Raw genomic sequence first — 23,322 nt, forward strand, 5'->3', positions numbered from 1 at the left:
GGCCAAGACTGAAAAATTAAGCTTCTTGGAAACATGGGAGGTTACATATCACATGGAAGATCCATGACACTTCCAGAGACTAAAATGCAAAATTTTCGTGGGTTTTTTTTTTTTTTTTTTTGCATTTAGTATGAGTCCCAGAATGGAGTCCAGAGTACTTTCTCCAAGCAATTTAGTAAGAATAGTAGGAAAGGATTCCATTAGGTAGGATGGAAGCTGTGAGCTCACTCCAAGCTTGGCTAAAAGCCACTACTCCAAGTTTCCAGAATTTGGCTAACACTGAAGTTTCCTGAGCTAGAGACAACTCGATAGACAAGACAGTGACAGTGCAGCAGGACAAACAAAAGCGACAATGAAAAGCATTGCACAGTCCAAGACTTAATGTTATACCCAGAAGCTGACAATTCACACATATTCCTCATCTATTGCCCCATCTTTACAGGCTGTATTTTGGCACATTCTTACAGCTCTTCTAGCACAGCAATTTCTGCTGTCTTTCCTTGCTCTGGTTTTGTACCACATAACCCCAACTTCCAAAAAGATGCTTTATAACATTACTCTGTAGTCTTCCCAGGCTTACTAAAACAACACACTGACAACAGCCTCCCCTTTAGCTGGGAGTTTAATGACACTGAATATTCTGCAGCAATAGGAGATAATTCAACATTTACTGCTTTGTCCTCTCCTGAGCCTGTGGCTGTTACAGTAATAGGCAGAATGGAGAGCTCTCCACTTTCTCCCGCAGCACACAAACTACACCACCATTATAATCAGAAGAACATTAGTATGCAGCACAAAGTGATTTGCAAGCTGGAGAAAACAAGTTTTGTGGTTATTTGCTTCCTCTAAAAACGAATTAAAGGCATAGGCTGTATGTTTGATAAAGCAACCATGCCAGCTAATTTCCTCTCAAGTCTTCTAAAAATACAGCAGTTATGTGAGCAGCAGAGAGCCTCACATCAACCTGCCTGCAGTTTTCATACTACAGTGCAAGTTAGATGGCTGCTTCAATAGGTTCAGCCTCAAAAACCTGAGGCCATAGCAAAAAAACCCCTATCAATCACTTTTCTAGATGAACAAAATGCTGCTACCCTAAGTAATACTCTGGTCAGTCTTGGAGTGCAATGAACAAATCCAATACTATGTAGTTCTCACAACAGCACTCACGTTAATGTCAATGCTCTTTACAAAAGGGCAGCACTACCACCATTTACAGTGACACTCCTTTGCAGGAGCCTGGCTGCCATGCTCCCAAATTACACACACGCAGTCAGCACTCAGAAGGCTGATTCATCTTCATGTTCTCATGCACACAAGCATTACTGATGATTAGCTGAAGCTGGCAAACAGGCATGGACTGCTATATTCTACTATCAATGGACCTATTAAACAAACCTGACTTGCTCTCACACCTGCTGAATCAGGACAGGCAACCAGTTACAGGAGAATCCACAGAAACCAGCACACAAACAGCCTAGGCAGCTCTCTCCACATTCACAGATCTCCTGGCTGATGCCCAATACTGAAGGAATAGCATTTTAGATAGAGATGTCTACTCAAAGTGTTTATATTAAACAGTCGTAATAATGATCCAGACATTTTTGGCAGAGTCTGATATGCTCCTTATGACACATTTCTGAACAAATGTGCAAGAAAAGTGTTCAAGTCTATTTCAGCATGCAGACACTTGAGTGCCTTCATCAGGCAGATGCAACTGAAGCTTCACTGCCAGTGACTAAACTCGCTTTAATCAGTTATCACAAAGATCAAAACCCCAATAAGCACCTGCCTTGACACTTAGCTGAAGAAAGGCTCCACAGCCCTGGCAAGATCTTTAAGTACATCACACACTTTAAAAAAAAAAAAAAAAAAAAGGCAAGAAATCAGTAATAAAGCACTGATTTTGCTGCATGCTCTAAGAGGTGGAAAGAACAAGCTTCTCGTTTTTTGCTCAAAATAAGTGAACTTGACCCTCAAATTCTCCTCCATCCCGTGAACTTCCAAGTAAACTAACAGCTCCCTGGAGTAACTTTCAAACAATGAAACAAAGCCTCAACTACTCAGACATATGTAATAGCAAGCTTTCTAGATACTCATACTTTTATTTACAGCCATGTCTCTGGGATGCTCTACTTGTTCTTTATGCATTATATCCTTGGAGCAAATCACTCACTGAAGCACTTTTACTGTAGCTCCTATCTGAAACTCAGTGAACAGCTTTCTGTGTACCCTTAAAATTCTTGGCTGGGCATAAAACAGAAGTCAAGAGAGAAACAACACAAACCATGATCAATTAGATCAACCACTAAGAAAGAACAGTAGCCACATTGATATAATTCCACTTTGATTTAGGGTGCTATCTAATAGGTTTATTAAAAGTTTCAACAGGCTATAGCTCCAGACTTTATCTTTCTTGGAAGACACTACAATAGAAGCCACAGTAGAGACTGCCTTGTCACGAGAGGTACAAACACTTGCTGTAGAGATGGAGAAATAAAAGGACAAATCTAGTTGTCTAAAAGACAATTCACTGTACACATTTTATTTACAGTTTTGTACACTGTCTTAGTATGAATGGGACCGCTTTTCTACTTGAGCCATTTTAACCAAAGCAAAATAACCTAAGTAATACAAAGTGTTAAAATACAGCATAAGATACAAAAACAGACATACTATTTCTAGTAAGGAATGTAAATTATGGTGTTACATAAAAAAAAAAAATCCACATTTATGTTCAGGAAATCACACAAAAAGATCACTGATTTGACTGAAATGCATAAATCTGTAGCAAAGCTCTGATGTTACAAAAAAACCAAAAAATTACCAAAGAATGCACAAAATTCATGTTTATTCCACCTTTGTCATACTCCCAGATTCTTCACCAAATGTTACATGAGCAAAAACAACTGAAATCAAAATATCACTAATGTTATCAAATAGGGAAAACAAATAAATTAATCTAGCAGCCATCAGCAGAGGTTACAGCAAAGATGATGCTGTATAAAAAAATTGCTAGAAAACTGTATGCACCATACTCTTTTCCAAACCAGCAAAATCTTACTGCATACAATGCAAATGTAAAACAGAGTAATTTCCTGCAGGTACAGAAATGCAACTTCTTTTCCGAATACTGTGGATAAACAAATTACTTTTTTGCAATAGTAATGTTTCTACCAAGCTATTACAGAGTGGGCCAGAAACACACGTATGGATTTGGGGGGGGTGAAGTGTACTAAAATTCCGATTAGTAACGGTTACTTCGGCCAAAATAGAAAAATTGAACATAGAAGTAGAAGACAAAGGCGAATGAGACTTCTCACAAATCTTAGCAACATTTAGATGGAAATCAAATTTAAATGTAGTCCACTCTGCTTTTGAAGAGGCTTTGGTTCAGCTCCCAATCTCGATTGCTTGACGCAGTCTCCTATGAAAGAATACTCAGAAGGTGTCGCCTTAAACAACAAACCTATTTTTAGTGGTGGAGCCGCTCTTAGTAGCTGTGTCTGCATGGGACTGATAACCAATCACTATCTTTGGAGGAAGTCCTAATCTTTCCTTGTATACTCTCCTGGAGAGGAAAAGAAATAAAACAACAGTTTAAGCAAAGTCCTTAAGAAGGAATTAGTATCAGGACACCTGCTTTTAAGATCTGTGGACACCATTAAAAAAAAAAAAAAAGAGTTGCCCATTTAGAAACAATTTCTCAGATATGAATAAAGGACTTGAAATATGATTTTTCTAGTGTATTGCATCTAAATCCAAGTAAATTTTTTTAAAATGAGTTACCACATAATAGGACAAACTCTTCAAATAAATAAATTAATCGTAACAGGCCTAAAGAAATGCAAAATGGAGGGATTCTATACTGCATTCATGTGAGTATCATTAAACCAAAAAGCTGTATTTCCACATACAGAAACAGAACAGCTATGAAGAACTCAAAGCACCACAATTTCAAATCTACAGAGATGATAAAGCCATGATAAACAGCAATTCCCTGGAACAGTCAGCTCTAATCACCCCACACACCGTGGCTGCAGAGAGTTGCTGTCTTTCCTTTAACTACTGACAGAAAGCAGACATCCCCAGACCTGGTCATGGGCACCTTAGCCAACAGAAGCTTTAAGAAAAACCACCTTGGATCTTATGTCTTCAGAGAAAGAAGCAGCAGTACCTGCCTTAGACACAAACACACCCACACACAGAGTGCTCCTTAGCACAGAGTGAGATGAAAGTCACTAATGGCCACTCCTGTCTGGAGTTAAGGTAACATGGGAGCAACCAGGCAACATAACTTACCTTGGTACTTGTGTCAGTTTGACAAAATCTTAACTTTTTCACAGTTCTCTAAAGGAGTCAACTCCTTAGTTAATGGTTTATAACATTCTAAATTGCTGTCTGATGTCTACTAGGTTTACTGCAACATTGTGGTAGCAGAAGATGAATACCTTAGTTTTGCTTGTTTGTTATTAAACACTTATCACTGAAGCCTGGAAACATGACTGTATAATTAAATTGTTAGTAGGAGGCAGACACAGATTCTTAAAGGCCCCAAAAAAATGCATGTATCAAAAAAGTCATCAGGTAGTGAAAAAAGTAAACTGCTATACCTGACAGTTCAAGTTTGGCTTAAGACAGATGCACTAAGCCAAGAAAATAAGTATTTTCATTGGTCTGCATGAGGTAAATGGCCTACCACGACAAATTTAACAGCAAGTTATTCTGAAGCATCAGTACTACAGAAGCCAATAAATACTTGTAACCACATAATTGTGTAAACAGTAACTGTGTAGTCAGGAATACTTGCTACACACTAGAGCACAACATGCATTTTCCATAGCACAGACTCAATGTGAGATAACTATTGCTGCTTAACTTAAAGACTACAGCATGCAAGTCAAATAACCCACAAATCATCAGCACTACTTTATCTGTACTAAAATAGAGGCAAAACATAGGATGTGCTGTAGTTTCACAGCACTTCACTGTACAGCTCCCCCCCAAATTTGTGTACATCCTTCTGTGCTTAAGACTTGAAGCACCTTTCATATCTTATTTGTAAGCATCACTTTCCTGGAAAAAAATTGTATCAATGCTCTACTCTTACTGACTACCCACCTTTACAAACTGGCAGGCTGGAACAGATTGCACATTACCTACAGTTGTTAATTACAATGCCTTGTTGTGAAGTGAGAATTTTTGCCAAGATTTGTGTATCGGCATCTGTTAGTAACTACTCTGTACTGTAGCACTACCTCCACAGTAGTTCAGAAATGAAGAACTGAATACAATTTGGCACAATTACTTAAGCTTGGGATACAGCTCTGCGCAGACTCCACTTGCCTGAAATGCCTCCTCCCTCAAGCTAAGTGGCTTCACATGCATGGTTCCACTCCAGAGCCGAGGCAGCGAGCACGTTACTTACCCTATATGCGTAACAGCATCCCTGTTTTCACATTCAGTTGTCCATATTGCTATTTTATCACCCTTAGTTCTAACATTAACAACAGCACCACACACATCATCGCTGTAGTCATCGAATGACTCCCCAATAAGGCACAGCAGCTGTGAAAGAGAAAGCAGTTCAGAGTCAGAATCCTGTTCTGTAGGAAAGCACTCAGTGTACACAAGGACTGAGAAACACATTTTACTGCCTACAGCCACTTGCCACACAACAATCATTTTCTATTTATTGCAGTGTCTTCTTCAAAGTATTTCAAGTTCCAAATATTACAAGTAAACACACTCTAGCAGGGCATCTTCCTTCTAGTCTGAATTTTCCATTCCTCCTCCTCTGCCACCTGCTGCAAGTTCTGACACAGCTGATCATTTCCACAGTGCTGCCTTCCACCCCATCCTCCCAATCCAAAATAGGAGAAGAATTAAGCACTCTATTCTTCTTTCTACAGGACACTTAAAACAGGTGGACCAATCTGAACTTTGAGGTGTTTCCATCCATTATCTAGGAAGAATCTGTCAAGGATTATTTGCACAACATCAGGTACATAAGGTTTCATTTCCATGCTGAAGTCTATCAATTTAGAGGTAAATCTGACCACAGCCAGACAGTAAATGCTATCCAATGAAATGTTACTTCTGATCAACACAGGAAGCTTCAGCATTTCCATAAACTCTAAAGTGAGCATCAGTGATCCTGAACAGGGTTTAATACAATGCACCAATGCAGGTGCACAAGTAACACAAGATTCTTCCCCCCAGGTTTCTAGCAGTGAAGCTTGGAATTGGCCAGGAACATCAGACAAGCAAGGTCACAGCTCCATGCAACATGCTAACTGTGAAAGTGGTATTTAAAATGTTCAGCCTGCCACCTGTAGAGCAAGCAATCCTGATACTCAAAACTAATGGTTTCTTGTGCTTGAGACAGATTCACCTGGCTATGCTGAATTAAAAAAAATAAAATCTTTCTGCACACTGAATCTGCAAATGGGCACTCTTTTCCTTCACTTTCACAGTACATTAAATACACAGCAGTTATGTCAGTATTGTGGTATCACTTATAACATTTGGAAATTCAACATGTTTGCAACTTCTCAAACAAAGCAGGTCTTCCAGTACCCATCACACCCACAAGGGCTGGCTTACTCAAGGAAATGCAAAAAGGACAAAGTCTGCTAATGAATAAATCAGGTATAACTAAACATGCTTTAAAAGTTACACCAAACTGCAGGCTGCACACACTCACTGAGTCATTCAAGCTATAAATAGTTGAGATCAACACACAAACATGCAAAATATCAACCGTCTTAGTTCACATGCAAGCAAAGATGACTGACATGCTCAATAAACACTCCTCAGGTACATTTTTCATGAGAGTTGCACAACAGGGAAAAAAGTCTTCTCAAATTAAGTTTAGTTCACAGTTAAGATCATAATATTATAATAAAAATTTGTTCCAAAGGGGAGCTATAAAGACTTTGATTTCTATTGCAGAAAATTGGTTGTATATAATTACTGGAATTAGAAGTGACAGGGTTGTTTCAGGGCACTTATCACAGTCACCTGGGTATTTAGGCTCTGTGCCATTGCTCACTGCTAAGCAAAAAGCAGAGCCCTCTGGCCTTCAGTTTGCACAGTCTATCTACATGTTTCCAAGCCATATGCCATGGCTATCAGCAGTCAGGACTCACACATGCATTAGGCCAAGCACATACACCAGGATGTTCATTTGCTCACATGCAGTCACACTGCCCAGTACTGTAATGCTCAATGCTTCAAATCACAACTACAGTGACTACAAAGATCCTGAAATTCTGACATTTTGGACACCTCTGCTTTGATTCTGAAGGCCTTTTCTCCCTTTCAAAAGGGTGCAACACTCCTTGCCTCTCACAACAAGGACAAAAGATGAGAGATTTGCCAAGACTGCTGTGCATTGTCCTGTCTGCAATCCATGTCCCTAAATCCTAGATAACGCTAGACTGTCTTAGGCTATTCTGAGTCAGTTCCTAGACAATACATTTTTCTGTAATACATTTACTGCAATCCACACTAGAATTTACCATTCAATTTTATTCCAAAGAGATAAGAGCAATGGAAAAAAGAAGTATTTTTGTGGTATGTATATACAGGATGAATGTGCTATTATTGCCTACCCCAGCATTAAGATAAATACACAAAGAAAAAAGTAAATCTGAAAGTCCCTTGTTCAACAAAGCCAAAACCTGAAAACTATTCACTTTTTAAAAAAGTATTTGAAAACAAACTGTTTTGTCAATTGAACCAGCAAGTTGCACTCAAGACAATGTATTTTCACAGTAGTTCTACAGTAACGTTCTGTACATTACATGGGAAAAGCTTAATCTGTCCTACAGAACTCTCCCTGTTACAAGGAAGCATTAAGGCAGAATACACCCACATGAAGATCACTGTTGAAAAAACATGATTCAAATACAGCCTGTCAATAAAACCCTACAGGACACTCGCTGCAAGCAGTGAGAGTAGCATAGCACTCAAATACCCAATCAGTTAAATGTATTTTCACACAAACACAAGGCTCCTCAGCTCCACTGGTGCTTACTGTCTCTAGCCAGAAGCGATCAAGGTCACTTCGTCTCTGCTGCTTGTTTAGTGTAATTAGCCATCGGCCTCCTCGCTTGTTCTTCTCATCTTCCCACATGGGCTCAATCCCATCCTGCAAAGAAAGGCCACAAGTTAAAGCAGACTCCATCTCGTTTTCCTAAAGAGCCACCAAAAGGCCAGCGATAACTGGAACAGTTAGAAAAGAAAGAAGTGTACAGTTTAAGACATATACCAGAATGTCCGGAAATACTGTCTCACACCAATATAAAACTTCCAAAACAACAAGTGCGCACTAGTGAATTTTTGGTTCCACAGAAGCATCACAGTCCAGGCAAAAGTCTTAGCTACATATTACATTTTAAAAAAATCCTGAGGCAACAAGCAAAGACAACCACCTGCTTTGCCCTGCATTAAACCAGAACATAGCTGCTAATTTTATCTGGAGTCCTTATTTTATGTCTTGCACTCAGTGTAAGATCAGCCAAGTGCTTCTTCACTCATGCATACAGATTATTTCACTGAAACAGACACCTTTGGCAGTCTCTCTCAATGACTTCCTTCACATGCAAGATGATAATAAGGGAATTTTCATTGTTGGAGAGAGAAAGAAAAAAACCAAAACAAGATACCCTTTCAAAGCAAGATCTGATTCACATTTTGCCCGGAGCCCTGCACTGAATGAAATTATTCTGTATATGCTGATACAGCAAAGCAGGAGCTACCACTCCTGTATCAACCAGCTATGCTGCACTTCAGAAAGTCATTAAAAAGGTAAGTAATTGTCTGAACAGAGGAATTCTGTAAGAACTGCCCACTAAGAACTGCACAACAAAACTTACGGCTGAAAACTAAGTGTTCAACACGCAGGGTGGAATGGTGTCATCTCACTTTAAATATAACACCCTCACTGGCAGCTGCAGAGCTTAAACTACTTCATCACCTTTAAGAGGACCTCTTAAGAGGTCACAACTGAAGGACAGCAGTAAGAGATTGCCTGGAAGCCTGAAGCAGTTGCCAATTCTATACCTGTTCCATGAAGTTACATAATTATTACTGCTTGATGACAAGCAAACAGAGCAGATACACACACTTAATTAAAACACAAATTAAGAATTGATGCAAAAAATACAAGCAATATCCATAGATACCCTAATCTCTGAAGGGCCTATAGCTTCTTAAAATTCTAGTAAGCTTTCTCAGTCACCTAGAATACCATTACCTTCCCAAACCCAAGCAGCAGCACCTCTTCACTACAAACAGTGCACACAGTCTGCTGAGGAGCCCCAGCCTGCAGCTACATTTTATGAGCAAAGGAGCAACCAGGCACCAGCACTTCAGGGAGTATTGAGGTGCTGGAATCCAGAAAGGAAGCTGCATGATAGAAGCACTACCAAGAGTTAGGATTTAACTTAGATCCCCAGTTGAGATCTCTGCCCTAGCTGAGCCATGATTTCATGTACACTTTCCCCATTCACTAGTATGGATACTTCCACAGAATGTTCTTATTGTTCACGTTGGGTGCACTTTCCTATTTCATGCTTAAGTAATACAGCATTTACCTGGTAGTATAGAAATTATTAGGAGTACTGTGGATCTGGCTAGCAGTACCCAGAATGAATATGGGGCAACACTGCTGCCTCCCACAGACATTTTAACTCATTTCACATCAAGTGGCAGAGCTGGAAAACCTTTTATATTAGAAAAAATTACACTTAATTGTTTGCACAAACATCTCAAACGTAAAATGAAGACTAATACAGTCACAGATTAAAATCTACTGTCTAATGTGTGTTAAGCAAGTGTTTGCAATTTCAGAAGTGACAACCTGATTTTCAGACAATGGGATTTCCTCAAAAAAATTAACACCTTTATGACATTCCCAACCATGTTCCTAAATGTCTTAAGTGAAATAACTGGACAGTGTCTTGCTTAGTCAGGTAACCATCCATCAACACCCTTAACTCAAGAAAAATGTTAGCAAGCCTACCTTAAAGAGCGAGTAGTCACAACCAGGCATTAAATTACTAGAGAGCTGGATATGGTTGTATAAACTATTGGAGGGGAAAAAAAGCAGGATTAGAAACAAAGCATTGTTTTAAGGTACAAAATTCTTAAACGAATTTAAGACATGAGTAAACAAAGCCCAAAAATTAAGGAGCAATAAAATTATTTCAGAAGCAACCCTATTTCTTTAGTGTTTTTAACAATATAAAAGTATCAGTACTAAGATGTTCTAGGCTTAAAGCAGCAAAATGGAATATGAACCTCACAACTGCTTTTAAACTGATTTCCAATGCTTCTTTTATACCTAGTTCTAAGGTTTAGAACTGAAGTCCAAAGTTATTAGGAACATAACTCACTGAGCTTTCATGGCAAGAGGTTCTGTGTCCATGAGTATTTAATATATTCATGGAATAAGGAGAATTGTTTCTATTTCTAGGGCTACTCACACCGCTGAGAGTTTTTTTAGGAGAAATGCTCAGCCTTGCTGTTTGATACAGCACCCTAGGTATGAATGCTGTAGGCCTGATAATTCAAATTACAGACTCAAAAGGCAAGAACACATGATAGACAATAAAATGTATATCCAGAATTAAATTTACAACCGTGCAATTCAGAAAAACAATCAAAGGAGTACATAGTATCTCCTCCTCAAACAAGGAAAAAAATGCCTTTTTTCATCCCTAACAGGTCAGACTTCAGAAAGAGGCCTGTACATTTTACAGCAACCTGTAGCCTAAGACCAACTAATATGAAGGCATAGTTCAGCATCAAAAAGAAAACTGATTACTATGATGTTCTAACAATGAGATATCACACAAAGGAATTTGTAACACCAGTTACAAATTTAACAGTTTGCCTCTTTCAAGTCTACCTTGACACTGAAATTTTCTCCCCAGAGCAACACACCTATTTCCCACTACAGCCACAAAGGAGGTGCAACTTAACTGCTGGTGGCTGATCTTACACCTTCACTGCAGACATCTAGATTACTTTTTAATCACCAAGACTATCCTGGTTATAGAAGCTCAAAAACTTATCCTTAACCAACTTTAGTAGTGAACTTCAAACAACTCAGCTGCCCATCACATACCCCACTGCTGTCAGCTGAGTGAATCACAGTTTGCAGTCATCCCCACAGCAGGAATGGAAAGCTGGTTACAAGCCCAGAATCCCATGCCCTGTCAAGACTGCACCAACAAAGTTACTGAAAGGGCTGAAGCATTTTTCCTGCCTTTGCTAATGGGTCACTGATGGGTCCTATTACTACATTCTGACTCCATCTCCCTCCATGGGGATCACATCCAAAAAAAGTATGCAAAAATGAGGACCCTATCACTCAGTGTAGCAAGAAACACTAAGATCAAATACATAATGTTTTTTTGTTCACTCTCAGTGTTGCAGCACTTGCATTTTCTCCATGTTTTAGCATCATGGCAGGCAAAAATCTTGATTGAAGCAAGTGATTGGAAAGCACAGGCCCACCTCCAGGGGTTTTTTATTGCTGTTGGAGCCTAACCACTCTCACAGACCTTCAACTTAGAATGATGGCCATTTCTTCTGTAACCTCCAACAAATTTTTTTTCAGGAATGCCATTAATCTGCATGAGTCTCAACAACCACAGTCCAGATTCAGGCACTCTTGAACATGCAACATGAGCCACTTAATCAAGGAGGAAAACGTGGGGCCATGGAAGTGGCAATCAGTTGGCCACCAGAATTTACAGGTTCATGTTACTATGAGATAGCTACTCCACAAATTAAATGTTCCACATGTCTGTTATATACACATGAATATAAGCAGTGTTGCAGTGCTTCAGCAAGACAATGCATATTTAAAGGATGAAGAACTCCATTTGCATTTTCTTCAACAGACTCCACCTTCAATTTTGCAAGTATTTCAGATTACACTAAAGAATTGGCAGTTAATGGAGTACTTATGGGTTTTCTGACTTGGACATAAGCTGCCAACAAACCCCAAAATGATCGTGCAGATTGAAAAATCTTTACTTACGCCCAAAAATCCTCAACAGTATCAAACTTTGAGATAAGACGAAGATTTGCTTGCCAAGTTTTGCTCTTGTCATTTTTAAAAAACCAGAGTGCCCATCTAAAGGAGAACAAAATAAAAACATATAGAAATTAAAGTATATTAAAAATGTAATTATTTCTATTGTTGTATTCAAACTAATTGCAAACCTTAATATATTATGAGCATGGAAGTCAGTTTTCATCAATAAGCTACATGATCAATTCTTTACAGACAGACAATGTTTGTGCTTTCATTACAAGAATTATGTCAGACTTCATTAATCCATTAGGTAAATATTTTAAATAGCTTAGGAATTCTTTTAAGACTCTAAACTTCAGATGTTTCTCCTTGCTGTCACTGCTAAACTGTAATCCCCTACCACAAACAACTGATAATGGTCTAAAACAACACCAATTCAAACTGGGCTCCCTGGCCAGTAATTTCCTTGTAAAGGTTACATAAGTAAATTAAATCACTCTAAAGCTATGTATGACATGAAAGCTTCCCAAGCATTCACATACTAGGAAAGCATAAATTTTAAAATGCAAGCTGCATTTTAAGCTTACTAATGGCAACCACCTCAAATGCCCACAAATTGACTGTTTCAAGTTTTAAAAGTAGCATATATAAAGACGAGATTGAATGAAAAAAATAATCTGAGTACAAATATCAAGACAAAATTGAACCTTCCACACAAAGATGCTCTTTCTGAATCTAAAAAGCATCATTGCAGCAATTTAAAATGCTGGAATAGGATACCTAGTGAGGCATTTAATCGAACAGTTGGGATTTTTTTCCACTCTGATCATTTCAGTAGTGTTGAGATAAATATAGCCTAGTGCTAATTTAAGTTATCTTCTCTCAGCAGAAAGCTTGAAATAACAAGGTGTCAAATCTGTTGTTTTGAGACCCTTCCTGACATTTCAAACTTCGTTGTAAAAGTTTACTCCATTCCAGTAATAGCCTCACTAACACTTGTAAGGAACTGTTAGCATCAATTTAGTCAAGGTGTTCAGGAGAAGGAAGATGGAAGCCAAAAGACTACAAGGAAAGTGGGATACATGCAGCACAGCACTACAGGGAAGCACTATTTTCCACACTTGCTCCAAACTTAAACTGAGACTAAGGTATCACTTGATAAAAGGTACCTGCCAACAATAAGTACTGAGCATTCCACAGTAACTCATCAGCTCACTTGGGAGAAAATGACTTCCAAGATGGTCTTTTTGAAGCTCTAAGAGGGCTTGAATTTCACTAACTTTGAAATATAATATTAACTGCAAGTTTTTACCACCAGCACCTTAATTTACCCAAGTACAAGGCAGAATGCAAGGTTTCCCAGTTCTAGTGGGCAGCAGCTTCATCTCAGTGTCAGCTTCTTAAAATACACCAGACAAAATCAACAAAAGCTCTGCCTGCCTCCAACTAAAAGCAAAGTCATGCTCTTTCAAAGTACCTGGCTGCATTTGAAAACTCGCAAATGCTTTCAGCCTCTGTAACTGCACTACCTGAAGAAGACTGAACATTAACATCTGGATCAGACTCTCCTTACTCTGCAACCCCACTGCAAAAATCTTCAAAAAAACCCCAAGAATTCCCAAAATACTGCTAGAGAATATAAGGTCAACAAGAGCCACAAAGCCACAGGCATTTTTCTATCCCTGGCAAAACTACAGTCAGTTTCTGTACCATTTACCTGTTTTGTAGTGGATGTTTAATATACTGTTCAGGGCTGGCAACCTCCTGACTAGGTGCTGGCTCAGTTTTCTCCTCTTCTGCAGGTTGGGGGTTGGGAGTGGTTTCCTGTTTGAAGAGAGGAGTTATTAACACATTCCTTCTTTACTTTTATCGAAGTAATTTAGGTTTCTAAAGTTACTTTATAAGAGTTCCTATAATTTATCTTGATTGCGGGCCCACATCACATAATGGAAGCACGATTTGTATCCCTTTATTCTTCAACATCTGAACAGGTCCTACAATAAGCACTAACTTCAGAAATTTGCATTCTGCTGTTCAGTGATTTGCTTCCTATGTAATTTGTTTCCAAAATGGTTTACTATACATACTTGTCTAATTTTGAAATAGTTTTGAGTGCTATTTTAGAAATACACAATCTATGTTATCTAGAATATGCACATCTAGAATAAATTCAGAGAATAATAACTTCAGAACGAAAATTATTTTTATCAGCTTCTGACAGAGCATCATTTGAAACAAGTGTACAGGCTCCGTTATTTAAAAAATCTATTAATACAAGTAGAAGATAAAACTAAAATTCTCAGATCTAAAATCAGCTATTGCAAGCAGCTAGAAGCCAAGCTAGTGCAGTTATCTTTGTATTTGCAACATCATCATGAACCAAACAGCAGAATTTGATTGAACACACATCAGTTCTCAAATTTCCAACTGAAATAAATGTGCTTACTGGTTTAGTATGTATTAGATTGATTTCAAGAGTTATTTTTCAACTTTCTAGAGACAGCTCTAGAAATATTAAATATACTTTAACATAAAGTAGTAAATTATATTCTCTTTGCATGCAAACCCCCTCAGGCTTGTCATTCAGTTTGAGAAGTCACTGTGTCAGATTTGAAATTCTAATGCCTTCCCATCAAACCAGGGAATACAAAACTTTATTGTGATGCCAAGTGTCCCTGCCAGTTACCACCATCCCTCCCTAACCTGCAATCCATGCTGGAATATTACAGAAACACAAAGGAGGACTGCTGATCCTTCCCAAGAGCTAACACAAAAATGCTTGTACAGCTGACCCCATGAAAGAAAAAGCAGTTCAGTAATATAAATAAAGGCTAAGTATAGCAGACCCAAAGACTCCAGACATTTCCAAGTGTGGCAATCTAAGAGTAGTATTTTAAAATTAATTTAAATTTTCTGGTTTTAACAGAAAAAAATAACATAGGAGTGAATTAAGTAATGTTAAGCAATTTAATTAATGGAACAGTTTACTCCAGACTTCCACATACATTTATCACACCAAAGCTGTTGAAAAGTGGATTTGAAGTGATAACACTGTTCTATCTTCACAGACCCAGATGGTAAACTCTCCTGGATAACACCTGAAGATCTGTCTTAACAGGGATTTTCTTTTCATTATCAATATATTTAACATTGTTAAGCATGATATTACGCTTTACATCACAGAAGTTACTCCTTTATGTTGACAATAATTAAGTATGCCTAGTTTAACAGCCCACCTAGAAAAACACCTCATGACATTTCAGAACACCTACATGCACCTGCACTCACAGTGAAGAGACTGACATGTCAAGATCTAACAGGAGCACTTGGCCAGTGCTTTGATTTACACAGTACAATAGCACAATTCCCTTCCTCTAAATAAAACTAAATGCTTCCTGAGGATCTCCCAAAGGGATCATCACTAACAAACCCACAGAAGCACAGTGTTGAAAAATTTATCACATCTCCTCCAGTGTAATACTATAAAAAGCTAAGCAGACCTTCAAAAAACCATAGAATTTGAAGAACTTACTATCTGGAACAGAATTTCTAGTGTTACCCCCACTTACTTTTGGTATCATTCATCTTTAATCACACAAAACCATCCCACTGAACAATTCAAGACAGACAGTGCACAGAAGCTGTCTAATTCACCAAGGAAGCACTTCAATACTTCCTCCTTCACACTATCTGTACTACAAAGAAACAAGTACAGACAACCAAAATTTAAGTGTGGTTCCTTCAGGGGCTCCTAACTAGAAAATTCAGAAAAGTTACACATGCAAATACAGTAAGAAAAATTCTGCTGATGTGCTGGAATAGCACTAGGTTTTGTGATAAAGCTTGCTTGCAGTCACAATACTCTGCAGCTGTGACATCTAATATTCACAACTAATTTACAAATGCTATTACACCAGGAATTTTAACATCAAACAGACTCACTCTTGCTGAATGCAGATGCAGAGTATCTTCCAAAAGCAATTTCAATTGGGAATCTCATGTTTGCTCAGCAACTAGCTTTCAACATACAAAGGGCTAATCCCAAAGTCTCCCTGGTCACTCTTCCAGAATTATCACAACTACATAAAATGGAAGAATCAATACAAAACCACTGAGCACATGCAGGGCTAAACTGTTTCATAACTTCTAACAAAAGGCTACCTTAAAAAGGATTAAGGCAGCACAGTCAGACAAAAAAAAAAAAACCACAATGAACCTCAACACCTGCCTGGTACACTAACAATCATCATCCTTCACACATCTACATGAAATTCTGGTTTTGGACAAACAGAAGACATCTGACTCAGCACACGCATTCTACTTAAACCACCACAATATCAAGCCTCTTCAGATATTCTGAAAGCTACATGGCATTCATGAAACTCAGACTAACAATTATTCAAGCTCCTGTCCAAAACAAGACAATGACAGCTCAGCTCCAAAGCCCACCTAACAATGACCCTGACCCAGGACTGTGCCATTCCCCTCAAAAACTATGCCACCAGAAGAGACTTTTTTTCAACACCAGGCTGCCCCATTCAAGGATAGCTACAGGCCTACACACAGAACTTATTATTAGAGAATATTATTTCTGCCTGGCCTCAGAGAGAAGCCTAAACCAGCTTATTGCCACTTCCTTCTGTTTCCCACAGCCATCAAGGAAAACAGAAAAATAACCATTTTAATTTTGGGCTGGTTAATCACGATCAGCTCCTCTTTCCTTTCATCTAACCTTTAGCTCACTGCTGAGTACCAAAATGAAATGCCTGTAATACCAAAGCACTTCCTGTTATTAGTCAAATAGAAGCCATCTAAGTTTGTTAATTGGTATTTAAAGTCCTTCTAACGTCCTGATATCCAAGAAATTGCATACAATTCTATTCTATAAATATCACATGAATTAATGTCCACATTTTTAGCAACCCACAGCTTGGAACCCTGCAATTGCAACACTATTAACCAAAGTCAGACTGAGTCCACCTGCAGTTTCTGGACTACTTTATTTAAAATCCTTCATAATACTTTACCATTGCTCATAACTAATGTATTCTTTAACCTAAAATTGACTCTATGCACTAAGTAACCATTGAGTTTGCTGCTTTTAAAAGTAATAAAATAGGGTAGTACTACCAGATAAACTGGAAAGCATGGCCAATCCCATTTCTCATACACAAGACAGCACATAATTAAGTGACATTTATTCACCACCCACACGGTTTTTGATGTAGGAATCAGCCTGCAGAAGCCCATGAAACATCTGCCTACTCAGCATTTAATGACTCTGTATATCTGCAATTACTCAGATTTGGACACTTGCAAATTTAATTGGTGTTATTTACTCTTTCTCCACAGCACATAATGACCAACATATCAAAGAAAGGTGTGCACGTCACTGGGACAGGAAACAAAGCATTTGCAATAAAAACTGCTTCATCAGGTTTGTTTATTAACGAGAACAAGCAGCTTGACTAGGTTTTACTAAGGGCTTTCAGATGCTGCCCAGACCACATTAATGTCATTAGTTGTCTACAGAAGTTGTTTAGCAAGTCCAGTTGGAGTGCAACAATTACTGCCCAAAAGTACATAACCTGGCACTATTACATGCTCTTGGTGAAGGCTAAGAGAATTCATTAGTGGAAGAGGCTTTCCAAGTCTGTTGCATTAAACCAAAGTAAGTGACATTATGGAGTTTTCACCTTCTTCCTTAGAGCTTCTAAAAGAAGAAAACTGTATGCTTCAGTTACCTGATGTCTTTGAAAAAACAATTTCTACTATCTGCTGGTGCTTAGGTGTCTTGTGGGTAACTGCTATGATACCACAGTTAGGTTAATTTCCAAAGCACAAAATTCAAGAGCTATTTATTTCAAAACATTCTGGACCAAAAAAAAAAAAAAATCTTAAAGCACACCCACAAGTATTTATTACCTCCTGTAAGAAAACAAACCAAGTGATGATGTGACACACAACTCTGGAATGACTGTACAGAGGTAAAAATCATATGTAGTACATGGAATAGCAACTGGAAAAGAGGTACTAAGAGCCACCTGTTACCAATTAAAAAGTGTGAAGTAGATTTCCAGACACCAGGACAAAGAAAGGATTTCTACTTGTGACACAGCAAGGCATAATAGAGAGCAACTATCCTGACTACATTAATCATTATTTAGAACACCATAGATTTTTAGACAGGCAACCACTATCAGAACACAAGCATGAAACTGGATTTTAACTGAGTGACATCCCCTCACTTTACAACAGAAGTGAACATGTGTACAGGAGAACAGGAATAAAAGACTAAGTAAAAAAGTCACACACTTCCTCCATGGTCAAAGGTTTTCTAGGAAATATCACCTCAGACTTAAAAGATACAGAGACTCTTTATAGCCCTGTTAACTTCTGCAAAATGGGTTATATACTCATGAAAATGCCCATCAGATTTTTGCCATTTACCTCACAAACTTCTAACTAGCATTAACAAACAGCTTACAAGCAATATCAAACTACCTCAGTATCTTGGAGGGTTTTGCAGCTGCCTAAGCAAGTTACCCTTGTGCTAACACCTCTTACCCCATCCTGCACTCTGCTGCTGCCTTTGCCACTGAACACAAAATCAACCCATGGGATGAGCTTCCACATAGAACATTCTGTCACTTCTAAAGCACTCTGACAAGAAAACTTCCCAAAAGTGCTAGAGAGAACAGTTCAGATGATTCAAAGAACAAAAAGCCTCTAGTCTCCCCAAACACTCCCACACAAAAGACCTCCATGTTTCACAAGTATACTGAACCTCTGGTTCAACAGAGAATTTTATGTCCGCTGAAAATTAACAATACGTTCAACCTTCAGAAAATAATTTAAAGTAGAATGTATGAATGGTCAAAAGAGGCCTTCAAAGAAAAAGTACTGGATTTGCTACTGGTATGCCCAGTGATTGCAAAGGATGTCATACATATAGGTTATCTGATGAACAGCTCAGAGCACAAGAGAAACAGACATCTACTAAAAAAAACCCAACTTTTAAACAGTTAAAATTTCTGCCTTACATCCACTACACAGAATCAAGGACAACTGGCAGGTGAAGGCCACTAACAGCAGTCGTGTCACAGCACACACATCTGCACATCACACACTCACACCTCCCTTACACCAATGTCCTACACAGGAACAGGCTTTAAACTTCAATAAACGAGGACTACTGCAAGACAATAAACAGCTTCCAAACTCAAGTTTAACCTTGACTACAGAATATTTCAAAAGTGAAAGACAATTTAGCTGAGGAACAAGTCACATTAATTGACATTTAAAGTCTGCATTTCTCTTTCACAATGCAGGCACTCTACCAACATCCATTATTTAATGCTCCCCTCTATCTCCTCAAAATTCAAACTAATCTTTAGAAAGCTGCCAAAATGGACACATTTTCCATCAAAAAGTTTCCTATGTACCTCCACACCTACATGTAGTACCAGTAATGAAACACAGCTTGATTTCATATGCTATTTTTATGCATTTCTTTGAAATAAGTTTGGTATTTTATATGCTATGCGAAATGCAATTATTCAAAATTACTTTCAGAAAAATCTTTATCTCAAAAAATTTACAAGATGTACAACATACTCCTCTTAGAGGAAGTTCCATATTCACTCAGATATGTTACTTAAAATTCAAAAGCTTATGATAAATATCCTCAATTATAAAATAGCATGAAAGGTACATCTATCCTGTATCATTTCAGAAAAATGCAATGAGCAAGCAACTGTGTTCACTGCAGTTCAATGCTATACTGACTTCAAGCCGAGCAAGTCACTGACTTCTACAGCAGAAATACCCAGCAACAAGAGCAAGTCTGAAGATGAATTACACTTACATGCCACCTGTCTGCAAATAATGCAAAATAAATACCTTTCAGCCTACATTGAATTTTAGGAGCTATTATGAATTTTCCAGAATTTTAAGATCCTATACCTCTATGCTTGTAATCCCTTGAGAAAACAGTTTCTTTTAAATAAAGTTTTGATTCCCACCTATGTAGGATTACCTTCTCAAACAAGCACTTTTCAAATTACAGATAACTGAAATGTCACTTGTTGTAGGCTAAAAAAAACAAAGTTAAATTTACAAGAATTGCATTTATGACAATAACTGCCATTAAGCAAAAATACAAAAGAACCATGATGCCATTTCCAATTTGCACAATGAGATATGAGATTCACATGCACCTACAAGTTACAGGTTTTGTGCAGATATATTTTAAAGTCACCTTTGGTAAATTACTGTTTACTAAAGCATTACTACTGCTTTTGTTGTGGACTTTTGCATGGTTTTACCTGATCACATTTAATCCTCAAAGGCTGTATGAGCACTCTAACAGGTGACACTTCTGCATGTTCTCAAAAATCAATCTGAGTATTTTAAAAAGAAAAAACCTAGACATCACAAGAAAAACTGAGAATTTTAACTTGTCAGTGTTGCAGAGGTTTATGCTCTCCTTACAGCGGTGAAGTAAACCACAGTGAAATTGGTCTGTATTTAAATGGAATAATCTTGCGTTTTTTGACAGCTATTATGGGACTCTCTACAGAACTCTCAACTCAAGTTTCTGGACTTGTTAACAGTCTGAAACATTTTTCAAGCCTCTTAAGGCCTTCAATGTATGCTACTTTTGAAACCATCACAGCACTAGAAACATCACTGACCTCAGTAGAAGCCTGTATTAAAAAAAACTAAGAACAACCCATACTCAGTTGTATTTTCATTTCCCAAGACACACTCCCCCCACCAGGAACGCATTACAGATGACATCTCTACAAACCCAGGTCCAGATTTTGCAGGTGAGCAACAGAAAGGCCTCCCTATGAGGAAGAGGTAATCCCTAAGCACACATGCAATTAAATTGTTCAGCTGCAAAGCACGCAGTGTTTCTGCAACACCTCTGACCTCAGTCACTATGCAAGTCTAACTCTGGGCTTAGGCAGGAGAAGGAAGCCACCTATAAGGACAATAAACAAAGACTTTGTTATTTACTTCAATTTGAAAATGAGCAAGCACAGGTGATAGCTGACTCCTGGATATGAACACACTGCAGCTACAGCAGAACATTTGACAATTGAGTTAATTACTTAAACTGTTGTGAGTGCTGCCCCATCTTCTACTTTCAAGGGTTCAGCACAACTGCTCATGCTGAACTGGATCTGGGCAATCAATCTTGCTGGGACACAGCATGACAAAAGCAATTGTTTACTTTCTGCTACATTAGGCCAGATCTACCTCAATGTGCAGATGGAGTTAATGGAGAAAATGATGCAAAGACAGTTTTTGTGTCAGCAGCACAGCAAAGAAAGCAACAAGGCACAGGCCTTCAGAGTAACTTCAATTTCTAAAGGCTGTATTGCAAATTATTTATTGCAATTTCTACTAAGCTCCACAGTCACCACAAAGCACTGCACTGAGAGGAAGCCTTCATCCTCAGATATGTGGGCAACAACTCAAAGAGTGGCTTTTGGATGTGAAAACAAGTGTTTAGCACTGGCTGAAGAACATGGGAAAAGTGCTGCTGGCAGTCTGTCTTGCACTTCTAATAAATTACACTCTCCCTGTACAGAACTGCTGCCATGCAATTTATAAATGCTGACCCACAGCAATCTCTTCCTTGTAGGTAAAAATATGGGGCTCAGTCCACAGAAGAAAACCATTAAGAGAAAAATCAGTGCCCCTAACACAAAAGGGCAAAATTAGTCTTTATATAAAATCACCGATTTTCAAACTTTGTTCACTTTGTCTAAATGTTACAAAGCCTCCCCAAACAGCACACTGGCTGTTTAGCCACAGCTGGTATGCACAGCAGCAAGACACCAGCCCTCTTTAACTGTGTTTTCTTGTAACCCTAACAGAGTCTTCTGCTGTCCTCTCCTCATGATACACAATCATGTGGGATTAGAATAACAACTGTACTTGGATCACTTCCAGCTGCTCCAGCTCATTATGGAAGTGCGGGCTGGGGCTACGTTTGTAAGACCGAGCATAATACCATGAACATAACTTATAACCTGGAAAAAAAAAAAAAAAAAAGAAGTACTGAATTATCATGGAAGGTCTCAAAAGAAAAAAACCCAAACACCCCTGGAATAAAAGATGACACAACCCGGCAAAGACGATTTCGTTTGCCGAGTCTCACCAGTGGGGCTGCTGTCGCGGCTGCCCCAGCAGCGCATCTGTGCCTTACCGAGCCCGCGCTCGCTCAGCGCGGTGCCTGTCCCGGGGCCAGCGGGGCACAGCGCGCCGGGAGCGCGGCCCTTCCCCGCAGCCGGAGGAGCCGCCCCTGGCCTCCCGGCTCGCCGCGGCGGCGGGAACCAACATGGCCACCCCCACCGCGCCACATGCGCCGGGCGGGCCGGGCGGCCGCCGGGGCCGCGGGCGGGGCGCCACACAATAGGCGCCGCCGGACCGCGGGCCCCGCTCCCGCCGGGCCCCACCGGAGCCGCGGCCGCCGCACGGGGGTGGCGGTGCCGGCACAGCCACAGCGCCCGCCGCCCCCTCCCCCGCCCCGGCCCCTGCGAGCGTGCGCTCCTCGCCGGCCTCCCCGGCCAGCCGCCTCCTGCCTGCCTGCCCGCCCGGGGCCCCGCCGCGCCCTCGCCCATCGCGGCCGGCGGAGCGGCGTCTCGACGAGGAGGAAGAGGATCAGGATGCGGTGGGAGGCCGGCAAGGGAAAGGCGGGCGGGAGAAGGGACGGCGGCACTCACCGGCTCCACCGCCGCCATCTTAGAGCGCTCGGATCGCGGACGCACCGCGGGGCGGGGCGGGGGCGGGTAAAGGCCCCGGGCCGCACGTGATTGGCCGCCCGGTGGTCACGAGCGCCCGGCGGCCGTTTGGGGCGCGCTGCGCGCCGGGAGATGTAGTCGTCAGGCGCGGGGGCCGCCGGGAGCCCCTCCTACTGTCGCCCGGGCAGGAAGAGGCGGGCGGGGGCGGGAGCGCCCTCTGGCGGCCGCTGTGGGAGCGGCACCGCCTGCGCCGAGCGCACGGAGCGGCCCCGAGCGCCGGAGCCGCCTGCGTCCCGAACACAGCGCTCTGAGGCCTCCTGTGCCCCGAACACAGCGCTCTGGGGCCTCTTGTGCCCCGAACGCAGCGCTCTGTGACCCCCTGTCCCCAGAACACAGCGCTCTGGGGCCTCCAGTCCCCAAGGACAGCGGTGGGTAGCCCCTTGTTCCTTGAACACACCGCTCTGTGGCCCCCTGTCCCCACAGCACAGCGCTCTCGGGCCTCCTGCGCCCCAA

The 23,322-nt window shown here is 40.2% G+C and overlaps 1 protein-coding gene across 1 annotated transcript; it reads right to left on the reverse strand.

The window, feature by feature from the left end:
- Window positions 1–2,342: 2,342 nt before the first annotated feature.
- EIF4E (eukaryotic translation initiation factor 4E) lies at window positions 2,343–22,900 on the reverse strand. Its single transcript, XM_059471447.1, has 7 exons — window positions 22,792–22,900; window positions 13,770–13,876; window positions 12,056–12,151; window positions 10,028–10,091; window positions 8,039–8,152; window positions 5,426–5,565; window positions 2,343–3,568 (listed from the first exon to the last, which is right to left on the reverse strand). Exons 1-7 carry the CDS (start codon window positions 22,807–22,809, stop codon window positions 3,454–3,456), a joined length of 654 nt encoding a protein of 217 aa, XP_059327430.1. The 5' UTR covers window positions 22,810–22,900; the 3' UTR covers window positions 2,343–3,453.
- Between the last annotated feature and the right edge of the window lie 422 nt (window positions 22,901–23,322).

Source organism: Ammospiza nelsoni, chromosome 4, assembly GCF_027579445.1.
Source record: "Ammospiza nelsoni isolate bAmmNel1 chromosome 4, bAmmNel1.pri, whole genome shotgun sequence".
Taxonomy (NCBI): domain Eukaryota; kingdom Metazoa; phylum Chordata; class Aves; order Passeriformes; family Passerellidae; genus Ammospiza; species Ammospiza nelsoni.